Raw genomic sequence first — 13,664 nt, 5'->3', positions numbered from 1 at the left:
CTCCAAATAAACATTATGGGGGGGTGTTAAAAATAATGTTTATTATAGTAGCTGGGCATTTAATGCACAATCCAGAACTTTCTACTTGCTTCTTGGAGCCTCTCTCTTTGTCCAAAATGTGAATTTAAAATTATGTAGAAATCTCTAGAGTGCTTCCTTTCTTGAAGCTTCTCAAGAACCCTCTAGAAATATGTATGAGCTCTATAAATAGAGCATTCCTCTCAGCTGTAATAACATGAAGAAACTTTATAACTCTTTGATATATTTGAGTCTTATTTTTGCTGCTCTGTTTTTTTAAGCTCTGTTTTTATGCTCTGTTTTCAGTTCTTTGTGCTGCTGTTTTAATTCATCAATTCTCGAAGGTACAGTTGTCAGTCCAATACTTCACTCAGATAACTTGGAGAAATGGAACTTCAATTAAGACGTTCATGTCACGTGTAGATTTGTCATCATTATATTAAATCTGAGAATATTAATGAACTTGCAAATCAAATGAATAGCTTTACCTATACTCAAAATGATATTTAAACCACAAAATCAATTTCCAAAAGTGAGACGGTTGATCCAATGGATGACATTTTTTAACAGATATCCATACATAGTTTGTATTTACAGAAACGAATATTAATAGTCACGCCGAGGGCTAAGCTTGAAAGTTTTACTAACATCATTCTTCAGTCAAATCATTAAATACTTAATGCTGAAGCAAAACAGGGACAAGGAACTCTCAGAGACATAAAGAGATCCGGTAGAGATGTGGGTATTTCAACAACCAGTCATCAATATTATAATTTATTCCAACCCTCTAAGCAATAATTCTTATAATTTTGAACCTTTTTAAACTAATAAATTATATTTCAGCTATGTACAACAGCTTTTATAAATATTGAGCAAAGCTGATAAACTTTACAAAACATTTCGGTTGCTAAAAGCTTACATAACACTTCAACTTTTGCATTGCTGATGAATCTTGGCATATCTGAAGGTTAGTTTATCTGGTCTTTCCTTCATCTCGAAGGAAAACACCAGTAATGGTTATATAAGAGAATGACCCAAGTGATAAGCAGGAGTTTCTTGGACAGTACTTCTATGGACAACATCATGTTTTACTTACTTTTACTGGAGAACAAAGTGTTGCATTTGATCTGTCAATATTGGTTGCCTTATGGTCTCCATGGAAGTGTACTTTTACTAGAAAACAAAGTGTTGGGTGTGTTTGTTGGCTATATGTAGGCTTATAGGTTGTTTGGCCTTGTGAACATTATTTAAAAGTTCATTCGTTCAATAATATTGTAATTTCTTTCTGGTGCTTGAAGCCGAAGACGTGCTTTGGCTTTTGCTGACTGTGTGGCTGACATGTAACGTGGAGCGCCACCATGGTGAGGTGGAGAAGAAGTGTGATGGGAATATGCCAACTTCGGAGCACTCATGTAACGTGGAGGAGTGCCATAACGAGGTGGAGGTGGAGAAGTAAGATGATGATTGTTGTCATCATGAGGATGTGTAGAACCCCTGTAGCGAGGAGGAGTACCATAGCGAGGTGGAGAAGACAAAGTGAGATGAAGTTGATGATTCTTGTTTTCAAGAGGCAAGGTGGGCTGAGTTGGTGCCATCCACCGATTGTAGCCTTGTCCCCCTCCTGACCGCCACATCTGCTCCAAAAACCAAGTTTAGATTAAGAGCTTTAAAAAAAAAACTCAAAAACAAAGTTTAAACAATGTCCACAATTTCTTATTTTTCCTCTCGATGAGTGGAGTTTAATTTGAAATGTTGATGATAAAGATTCACACAGTCCAATTCAAAAGTAATATATTAATAAGAAATATTGATGATAAAGATTCACGTGGTCATTATTTATGTGACATTGTAGTTAATGTGTAAGATTTTGATTTAAACACTGCATTCTCTTTTATGACTTGTCTAGGTGACCTATTTGAAATCATCATCAATACAATATCCACCATGTCACAAAATATTAAGTTTTCCCATCCTACTTTACTAAAGAAATGTGACCCATTACAAAAGTTCTAATAATATGTGACCAACATGCATGAAGGATCTCATGCATTAGGCAAGTAGTTAACATGTAAGATTTTGATTGAAATAACATATTTTACGTTTTGACTTGCGTAGGTGGCACATCTAAAATTATCATCAACAAGATATCTACTGTAACATGAAATATTAAGTTTTCTCATTCTACTACTGTAAAGAATCTGATCCATCACAAAAGTTCTAACAATATGTGAACAACATGCATGATAGATCCAATGCACTATGTAAATCACTAACACACTAATATATCTATATACTCATTCAACATACGTCAAAGAACCATATGTTATCTGAGGTAGGCACCAAATTAAATCAAATCTAATTTGTCCTTTAAACCCCACCTATTGCTTACAAAGATGCAAAATTAATGTCTAATGAATGACTTAAATTAGGTACCATAAGTAATAAAAAATTACACAATTAAATCCAAAAAATACCAATTGAAAATCAATATGGATTCTAGAAATTTCATGATTTTAAAATGCACATTATAGATAACATGTAAGATTTTGATATAAACACAACATTCTATATTTTGCCTCGTGTAGATGACTGATTCGAAATCATCAACAAAATAATATCTACCATGTCACGAAATAGTAAGCCTCCTTATACCAGTCCATAAGAAAAGCCCAACCCATCACAAAATGTCTAACAATGTATAACAAACATGTACAAATGCACTGTATATACCTATATGCTCATTCACCCCACTTCTCCCATAGAGAAGCCAAACCCATCACAAAAAGTCTAACAATATATAAGACCATTATTCATGAGCATCGAATGTGTGATATATATCACTTATAAGCTAACATACTTATACATTTATTGAATATACGTCTCTTTATTGAAAATTTATATATTAATTTGAAATTCATCATTTAAACAAATCAAAACTTAGAATACATTATTTAAGCCTACACAAACCTAGATGTGTTGTTAAACCACATTTATTTATGCAAACACAAAAGTACTGTTAATGAATGACTTAAATCAAGTACCTGATGAGAAAATGGATAGTCCAGGGCTCTCTCCTCTTGCTTGGGAGCAGTAGTGTGAAGAGACTGAGCTTGGTGTTGAGCTATTGTCATTGCCATATGAAGGCGGCGAGCTCTAACCCGAGCCTGTAGGCGAGAAAGTGCTTGCATGCAGCGCATGGTCATATGAACCTGCTTTCTCACACTGTGACCTCTCACCACAGCTTGCAGCCTCACTAGCCCTTTCAGAGCACGTAAAGCCCTTCGTGCCTGCCTTGAGTGCACAATACAATTAATACACAAAGTACTGTGTACTGAATCAGAGGAGAAAGAGAGTCAACTGAATTAGAGGAGAAAGACATACTAAGGAAAGAAATTAAGTTTGAAAAAAAAAATTAATATGTTAAATCAAGCAATCAGACTTTACATATGTGATATGTAGAAAAAAAAGAACAATAGAAAGTTACCAGGTAACCTCTGAAAGCTGCTTGTATTATAACAGCGGCAGCGTCTTCCTTCATTAAATGAGATTGTGCTCCTCCTGTTAAACGGACCACCTCTGCAGCAGCTCGAGCTGCAGCCACTGCTGCTGCAGTTGCACTGGCCACCGCCATTGCAATGGCATCTTCTTTTGGAGAATCTGCTTTTTCCTTGGATTCCCATGTTTTTCCCTTTTCCCATGCCACACAAATTAGAATACATGAATCAAATATACAACAAATGCTCTAGGCAACTAACATGTTTGATTTATGGGACATCCAAAAATTCTCATAACAATGTATAATACATTGTTGTAAATCATTCAGTATCATTTTTGTTTAAACATAAGTCCTAGGTGGTTCATTTGAAATTAAATTAATGGACCTGGATCACAATGTCTCACCCTATTCTCTTGTTCATTCGAATCTTGAATACTCGCTCCAACGCTCTGATTTCCTTTAGAAGAAGACAATCGAAATGCTCTCTTCACCACTGTAAACCAGGTGCCCTTCTTTCCCATTGTATAGTACAAAAACTATTACCTCAAAGTCGTTCCCACATTCTCCAACTTATAATGGAATGTACCGTACAAGCTAACAAGAACTGGATAGATTATATAATGTAATGCTGCAGTTGGGTTACTGGCAAATCACTTGTAGCTCTAGCCCCTCAAATTGGAATGCTTATGGTATTATATAGATTGACCCCATTTCCCAAACCTGCTCACTGATATAATGGTACTTGGTTCTCCATTAGAACTTACTCATATCAATACCGACCTAAAAAATTATACCCTTCAAGCCAAGCCATTATAGAATAATAACACATACACAAACACAAAACTATATGCCTGCCTCTTTATAGAAACTCGCTGTAAATCACAGAAAGAATCAAAATCAAACCTTTAAGAGAAACAAATCTTAACAGGAAGCTCCAAGGACTTGATCAACCAATAAATGCCATACAAATATGGTACCTCTTGATTACTGCAGTCAGAGGCTGTCGATGAGCCACATTGCTCAGATTTCTGGTTGCCTGCCTACATTATCAAGCATTCAAGTGGAAAGCAAATATGGCAAAGGCTGTCTTTGTCACGAGGTTGCGTAAATAGTGATTTGAGTTGGGTGAGGCGAGGTAACATATCACCTACAATGCGTAGATCCCTTCTGGTACAAGTGGAGCTTCTAACTTCTTTCTTAGACGCCAAGTGAGTTATAATACAGCAACTTGATGTGATAATAAGTCCAAATACACTCGTCAACTTTACTGGTTAAGCTTGTGAGAACCCAATAAGTAATAGTTGCATAGGCTTTTTTTTTAAAATTCTGTTGGTGAGAGGGAGAATTAGGTCTTTTTAGGAAAATATAAAGAATAATAGATTAAATTAGAAAAACTGAAATTTAATTTGGGAGATCAAAGTTATAGTTGGTAACATGAGAAGATTAAATGCATCAAAGTAAATTATAAAATAGTGATATTTAGTTGGTATTTCAATATAGATAGAATATGACAATGATACAAGGTGATTCATCTAGATGTAGACTAATCAATAAATTCAAATAAATAGATTTATAACTAATACATTTAATGTATATCATATTCAAACAAGGATAAAGATTCAACAGAAAGCAACACTTTTTGTATAGCAAACCACTTCACTACATTCTATTATTAGTTTCACTATTTTCAATGTCCTTCTAATTCAAATAAAATTTACATAAAAAAAGAATAATAAATATATAAATTTATTTTAAACAATCTAACCTCCTGCAAATAATCATATCCTCCCACCCTCCTTCAAATTCAAACAAAATGTCCATCAAAGCAAAAAATTAAAAATATAACAAAAAGTCAAAAAATAATAAATATATAAGTTTGTTTTAAAAAATCTAACCCCCTGCCAACAACCATATCCTACCACCCTATATCATATTAAATCTCTTAAGCTGCACATTATGCCTTAATAAAATTACTTGCAGTTACAGCTTTATTATCTTATCCCTTCATGATTTCACATGAGTTCAGTAAATCTTCAATAACTGTAACCAAACACTGAATTTTTATCAGTAGAGCTTGAAATAGATCCAAACACAGTGACATAATGTCTGCAAGTTGTTCCATTTACTTCGATCCATTTAGTCAAACAGTTGGCGTGCCTCCTCTGTGTCGCTACTTTTCCCTATGTCTGTCAGGTAAATTATTTTTCAGAAGTTCTATCAAACAAGTGACTTGCTCCATATTTGAAGAATCTGATAGAAAGCGTTCCTTTTGTTCCATGAGGCTACAACTATTACGATGCATTTAGTCAAACGATTGGCAAACCTTCTCTGTTTATGCATCTTTCTTAGAAGATTTGAACCAAAAACTCAATTTCGTTGCATACATAAACCCAGGCATTTCTAAATACAATATCTAATAAAAAGCTTCCTATATGTATTGATGATGTTCATACCTAATCCTTGAACTCCCATTCGATGGAAATATGGAGAACCCTGGCAAAGGCTACAAAAATTTATTTTCATCCGCTTGTACATGGCATTAGCTTTAGCATTTCAAAAGATTTTTCGCTTGATCTTTCAATTTAAGCTTGTATTTCACTTCATTGCCTTCGCCATGGGTTCAGAGTTGAGGAAGCATTTCGCAATTGCTTTTCTGCAAGTTGGGGTGAAGTCTGAATCAACAATATGCAATATAATGTGCATTTCGAGATTCAGAGCCCACTTTACAACTGCGTCTCAGAGTTGGTCAATAAGTAATTTGCACCTTCGGGTTCAAAGAATTTTTGCAATTTGAAACTTAGGAATTGGGGACGTTGGACAATCTGCACAATTTGAAACCTGAAAATTGGAGATGTGGAGGAATTTTTCAATTTCTAACTTGGGAATTGGGGATTGTAGAGGATTTTTGCAATTTGCAATTTGCCATTTGCACTTTAAAATTAGCAATGATTTGCAAGTACACATTTTTTATCACAGCAATACAACTTCACACTTGGACGACAAGAACACGGTTTGGAATGTATTACTGTAAGTTGAAATTTGAATAAAACAAAGATAGAATATAGTTCAAATGTTAGATATTGTTAAAATAAATGTTAGAGTAAATAATTAACAAAATTGTGAACATAACAAGGTGGATTTATTTTAAGTTCAATAAAAAGAAATTATATTAATATTATGTGTTGTTTTAATGATCAAAACAAATGTCACAGTACTTGGAAATGGTTATTATTAATTACAAATGAAATTTGAAAAATGAGTGTAGGAAGGTGCAACATTGGAAAATACTAAAAAAATATGTATTGAATTTATACTTTAAAGTAGTAATATCAATATGAAATGTAGTAGAAAGAAGTAATATTAATATGAAATGTTGTTTTAATGATTTAAACAAATATTGTTTCCTTGAAAATCCCTATTGTTAATTACAATGAAACTCAAAATAACTAGTATGGTAAATAATTGGGAAACATTTTAAATAATAAATGTGTATCAAATTATAAATATATTTTTAATATTGAGTAAAAGTGATCTTTTTTTTAAATAGAGAATACAAATTTTTTTTAATTGCACTATACTAGAAATATCCTAAACATACTATTAATATTTTTTTAATCTCATCATTCTTTCATAGAAGACCACTTTAACTTATAATGAAATAAAAGTGATAGAAATGTAAGATTAAAAACAATCATCAAGGAAATTCAACTTGTATAAAAGCTTCAACACTTGTAGTTTGAGCTTCATTTTATGAGTTTTAAGTGTGTAGCTATAGGTTTCCAATTTGTTGTTAGTTTTTTAGGAACATTTACAAAGGATTCCAAAGCTCGGATATATTTCCATTTGCTATAGCCTTCAATTGAATATTTACAATAATTTTGGTGACCATTTTGCTATTAAACTATTCCAGATTTGTCTGAACACTTGTTGGTGGTGTAATGCCTTTAATCTTGCAAAGTTCAATAGATTTAATGCTACAAAATTCAATTCAATTAATATTGTACTATCACTTTCAAACCTTACTAGCATTTATATAAAAGTTACGTATTTTCAAAATAGATTTAAAAAAAGAAAATTTGAAAAAAATAAAGTTATTTTTAGAACTTATTGCTATTGATTCAATTTTATGTCAGTACCAGAGAACGTCTTTCCTGTAACTATTTTCCCCTCAACTACCTGCATACAATTTGTCTAGTCTTCTTCGCTCGTAAGAATTCATATATGAATTTGTCAGCTCCATGTTTGCACATGAAGCTTACCTGAGGCCAGAATCTATGAACCTTCTTTAGCAACCTAACTTTTGATCTTATGAGCAACCAAAAAAATCTTTCAATTGAAAGTATAAAGTTGTGTATTGTTCATAACTGAAGTTCAAAAGATATTCAGTTGCTCGGGGTTATGATTAATTCAGAAAATTCAAGTGTTCTTTCAGTCTAATCATTTTGGCGAACTGGTCAGGATTTCCGTTTACAAGAAACTGGATACATGCTTATGAACGCAAGCAAGTTTAAAAGCAATCACAAGCAAAACCATCAAAGATATGGGAAAGGAGAATGGTGTGCGTTGAACCACTCAAGCAATGAAGAGGAGAGATTAATGGCATGTATCTAGTAGGCTAAGGGCAAGTAACTTGGATGACTTATACTGATTTTTCCCATGTTGATTTTCTACACTTAGGCTCTCTTCAACATGAACATATTCTACACTATAGAGGTCTTCTTTCTTAGGAATTATATGAATATGAAGGCTTTATTTAGTGATTTACTATGTTGAAACTTGATCAATTTTGGGGATAAGCAATTGAAATTCAAATAACAATCACAAATTTTTATGAATTCAACTTTTGGAAAGAATCTGCCTTGGCCATTACTTTAAATATTAAAAAAATTATATATTGTAAAATAAATTTTTATTTTTATTATATTTGATTAATTTAAAATGATTAATTATATTTAAAATTATATATTGTAAAATAAATTTTTATTTTTATTATATTTGATTAATTTAAAATGATTAATTATATTTATACTAAGAGAGTGTTAATAATTAATAAATTTTTAATATACATTAAACTCTTCAAAATTTGTGTTAGCAGAAAATATTGAAATGAGATGATATAGAAAGAAATGTAATTTTTATAAAAAAATTATTTAACTTCATTTTTGTTTTGTAATTGTATTTTGTATATACTATTTTTTTTATCTTCAAAATAAATATTTGCAATTAGATGCAAAAGCAAAAAGATAATACATAATCAAGCAAAAGAAAAAAGAAATTCACATTGTTACTATAAATAGTATAAAGTAAATATATTTATATATATAATGTTTTGATGAATAGTCCTTTTCAATTAATAAAATTTACTAAGATTACAATTCACAAAAAAGGGCCGAGGGATATAGGATCACCCCGCGAATGAGTTCAATCGGCCGAAGCCGGAGTAAACAACATTTAAAACAACCTCATGCTACCAAGGTAGTACCAGCAGAGGGAGGAGGATCATCTTTATCAGGAAATCCCCACGCATCAGTGGGATTGTGAGGCGGACTAGGAATAGTCCAACCGTCAGCAGCATCTGCAGGATCTGGGGTAGTTGCAGTCTCCGCATCCTTCTTGTCTGGTCGTGGAGGAGAAATAGCCAAGGCCAGCCAGAGAAACTTGCCAAAGTGTGCCCGTCCAGGGGGAGGAGCCGGAGACCGGCCAGAAGCCCGCCCAGGGGGGGGAGCTGGGGACCAGCCAAAACCACCACGTGGTGGGGAAGCGGAGCGGCGCCTCCAACCGCCATGACCACCATTGGGAGAGCGGTGGTGGGGACCCTAGGAGCGTGGCGTGTGTGAATGGCGACCAGAGGACTGGCGTCTGGAACAATGACCGCGAGATGAGGAGGCATCAGCCGAGGCATCCGGAGGCACTCTGGCAATGGTACAAGGAGCATTGCCCCAGTGGTTTAACAATTCCTGTAAGTGGACAACCTCCAGGGCAACTTTATTAGCTTGCACCTGTATCTGCATAATGACATTGTTACAAATGCATGCCTTAGTGTACATTGCAATGTTAACATCCAAAAAATTGTGAGTGAATAAAACTGCATTCCTATCTTTCCATAGAGAAAACAAAATTTCCATCCTGAAGGTATGCCAAATCTGGGAAAACTTTCAAAGAAATCTGGGGGAATCACCCGGCAGGATCATGTGCCATGAAAAAGGTTCGGGCCTGAAAGGCTTGAAAAAATCATGGATCCAATGCCAATAATTCTGAGCACGCTTGCAAAACTAAAAAATATGCAAAAAGGACTCAGGTTGGCCACAAATGGGGCATCTGGGATCAGGAACCCCAATGTGCTTGAGCCGAGGCCCCAGGGGAAGACCTTGGAAAGCAAGGCACCAAGCAAAGTGAGCAATCTTAGGTTCTATAATGGCACTCCAAATGGTGTCGAACTGTTTTCTCCATTGAGAAAGCGAAGAATGCAAATGCCACCATTGATTAAGTGTGTCCACCATCGGAAGGTGGGGCGAAAGCCATCTATATCCCATATTGGGCTTATAATTGGTAAATGGAGTGGTAGGAAACCACTTCCAATCATACCACCAAGGTCGAACAGACTGAATCCCCACTTTATGAAGTAAGTGCACAGGGATGGAAGACAACAGAAGCTCATAAGTCTAGCAATCGGCACGTACAAGGCAGTATTGAACTTGCATATCCTCCCAAGACCTGAAATTCATGGTGACTCTTGAAAAAATGTCCTTGGTAGTGTGAATGCCATGTTTATAGAAACGCAGAGCATTGGCACCTTGAGTCTTGGCAAGAGGAATACCCTGGAAGGCAAACAAGGGAGACCACCAAATGTTCTGCTGATTTAAGGACAGCCCATTGCGAAACTCATCACCAGCCCAACGAAGCCAAGGTTTAACAGCTTCCCAGGCTTTCCAGATGCTCTTTATAACGAAAGAGCCCTATATGACCACTGGTTCACGCATAGTGAGAAGGGTCTGAAAACCAATTCCCTTCCACGCCGGTCTGTTAGCAAGGAAGCCGGAAGAGATGCAATTCCTAACAAGAATTTTCTAGGCTTCATCTCCAGAAATAGCTTTGATAATCCATTTAGCATAGAGGGCAAGGCCCTACTTTCGAGTGGAAAGCAGGCAAAGACCCCCAAATTCCCTTGGGAGACAACAAAAATCCCAAGCAACTCTGTGAAAACCATGATGGTCAGAACCAGAGGCCCAAAGAAAATCTCTGAGCAATGTTCTAATTTAAGATAAGAAGCTTTGGAGGGAGCCCAAAAAGAAGAATAAAACACATGGGTGGCAGCCAAAATCTTAGAACAAATCTGAAATTTACCAGCAAGAGAAAGCAACTTAGTGATCCAATAATCAAGCTTTTTGGTAGTCTTTGTAAGCACAGCATTCCAAAGTTCCACAGGGGAAGCCTGGAAAGCAAAGGGAATGCCAAGAAAGTGGAAAATTTCTCCATGAGTAACCCATTTCCATTGGAATTGGCTAAGCCAAGGTGGAGCTGGCAAAAAAGACTGTCGGTAACAGAGCATTTTATGCCATTAAATGGCAAAGCCAGAGGCTTGACAAAAAGTGTCAAGACAATTTAAAGCATTTTTTATGTTTTCTTCATCTTCAAGAAGAGTAAGAAAAGAATCATCAGCAAAATGACCATTGACTAACAGGGAGGAAGAATCAGGCAAGGAAATGCCACGGACCAACCCTGAAGACACAGAGTGAGCAAGTAAATAACCAAAACCTTTAGCAGCAAGGACATAAAGCGCTGGAGCTAACGGACAACCTTGTCTGATGGAACAAAAAAGTCCAAAAGCTTCAGATTGTGAATTATTGATGGTGATGCAAGCATTAGCGTCACCAAAGAGCATCTCCGCGGACTGAAGAAAATTGGGACCAAAACTCAGAGCCTAAAGCATAGCCAAAATGAAAGGCCATTCAATGTGATCATAGGCTTTAGCAAAATCTATCTTTAAAAAGATAGCCTGCTACTTGGACTTACGGGCCCATTCCATACCTTCCCAGACAGCAATGATGTTGTCAAGAATATGTCTGGATTTGATGAAGCCAGTTTGTTCAGGCCACACAATTAGAGGAAGCATATGGCGGATTTTGAGAGAGAGTGCCTTAGCAATGATCTTATAAGACACATTCAAGAGGGTGATGGGCCTCCAGTTGCAGATGTCCTCAGGATCACCAGCTTTAGGTATGAATTTAATATTGCCTTTATTTATGATCACTCCTAAGCTTTTAGAATGGTATGCTTCAAGATAGACTTTGTGCAGATCAGGACCAATTTGCTCCCAAAGATGTTTGTAAAATTCACAGGGAAATCCATCACACCCAAGGGATTTGTCATCTACCATGGAGTAAATTGCCTCTTTAAGGTCTCGGAGGGAAAGAAGTTACTCACAGAAAGCGCGTTGCTCAACCGCGAGGCAGTTTGGAGTAACAGTAATACACTTTCTGAGAGCCTCCTCCTGAGCAACCGAATGGCCTTGGGAAGCAAAAACATTATCATAGTGAAGAAAAAAAGCTTGTAGGATGTCTGGCAGATTGGAAAGAACATCAGTTCCCTATTTTATTTTTTTAATCCCAATATTGGTATGACGGGCTCGAAGAGCTTGGAAGAACTCCTTCGAGGCTTTGTCGCCAACCTCCAACCAGTGGAGACGGGCTTTGATTTGAGCTCCTTGGGCAGCATAGTTAATAGCAATTTTCTTTTCATGACGAAGCTTGGCAAGCTGAAGTTGAAGATCCACATCAAAGGGGTTGAAGGTGAGCACTTCAGAGGCTTTTTTGAGGGTAAGGGTGTTGGCTTCATAAGATCGTTATTTGAAAATTGCCAGCTAACGCCCGTAGATGCGCAAAAAATGAGTCGTTTTGGTAATGGCATCATTCCACCATTGAATCCAACCTCGATGGGAATGTGGATGTGGTTCCAAATTCCAGACACGTATGTGGGAGATGGTGGAGGCATGCAATAGCACAGACGTGTTGAGGAAGAATTGAGACTTAACCACTTTGGGGACAGCTGTTTGCCAAGAAATGCCAAAATAAATGGGATAGTGGTCTGACAACGTCACATCTGTCAGGGGAATGATAGGTAGATCACAATCTTCAAAAAAATTAAAAAAAAGATTGCGTCGAGATCATAGCACGATCAAGACATTTCAATATGCGGTCAGGACCGACTTGAAAATTGGACCAAGTGTGCCAAGCCCCATTATCATGATGGCGGCTAGTATTGGGATCAAAGAGGCCCAATTTATGACGCATGTAAAACCAGGCTTCTCTTTCCCCAGTTGTCCAACGGAAAGGCAGAATGCCATCTTTTTCAGAGGCCACTTCAACCATATTAAAGTCCCCACACAGGACCCAAGTAGCTAGCGGCAGGTTGTTAGCAAGCCAAACCCACATTTGCGCCCTTTCCACAGCATCATTGGAGGCATAAACATTAATGACTCCAAAAGAATGATTGTTAATGGAAAGAAAAAGCCAAATAATACGGTGTGTGGGGTCAGAACCATGCGAAATAATAGCAGAATGAAGGCGAGGTGACAGGAGAGTAACTACACCACCTCGGCCAGCTTCATGCTAAGAAGAAAACATTACACTATCCTGCCAAATGACGCGGCATGCAGCAGAAAGCATGAAACCAAAAATCTTAACTTCTTGCAGGAAAAGAAAGTCTAAATTCCCAAGTCTATGACGGGTATCCTGGACATAGAATTTTCTGGGGAGGTCTGTAAGACCTCGAAAATTCCAAGAGAGGAAGTTCATGAAAACTCTTCCATATCATCCTCGTCCTCGAGAGAGGAGTAACTATTCTACAAAAAGGTAGAAACTGGGTGAAAGTCAGACGAGAAATCCTCTGGACTTACAGCCTGCCATTTGACCCCTGATATCTCTGCACGTCCAGGAGGACTGTGAGAATGCCTTGTTTTTGGTGGTACTATGGAAGAGATTGCAAGAGGAGAACGAGCCCCAGCTAAGGACGAGGTCCTGGCGGCTGCCTTAATCTCCTGCGAGCTAGCAGGGTTTGAAACCTGCGAAATCGAAATAAGTGCAACAGAAGCCGCTGGCGTCTCCACGCTAGCAGGCGCTGACACTTCAGTGGAAGTAGGAGGAATCGTGGT

At 36.7% G+C, this 13,664-nt stretch overlaps 1 protein-coding gene across 1 annotated transcript; it reads right to left on the bottom strand.

Annotated features, from left to right (window-relative positions):
- Positions 1 to 761: 761 nt before the first annotated feature.
- Positions 762 to 4,609, bottom strand: LOC149540248 (protein IQ-DOMAIN 2-like). Its single transcript, XM_089801390.1, has 4 exons — positions 3,919 to 4,609; positions 3,503 to 3,706; positions 3,060 to 3,305; positions 762 to 1,652 (listed from the first exon to the last, which is right to left on the bottom strand). The coding sequence occupies exons 1-4, from the start codon at positions 4,033 to 4,035 to the stop codon at positions 1,266 to 1,268; spliced, it is 954 nt and encodes a 317-aa protein (XP_089657516.1). The 5' UTR covers positions 4,036 to 4,609; the 3' UTR covers positions 762 to 1,265.
- Between the last annotated feature and the right edge of the window lie 9,055 nt (positions 4,610 to 13,664).

Source organism: Cupressus sempervirens, chromosome 9, assembly GCF_028749045.1.
Source record: "Cupressus sempervirens isolate cs-2001-9-10 chromosome 9, ASM2874904v1, whole genome shotgun sequence".
In the NCBI taxonomy this organism is placed as follows: Eukaryota; Viridiplantae; Streptophyta; class Pinopsida; order Cupressales; family Cupressaceae; genus Cupressus; species Cupressus sempervirens.
Note: the sequence above shows the minus strand (reverse complement) of the source record. Positions and strands in the feature narration are given on the sequence as shown.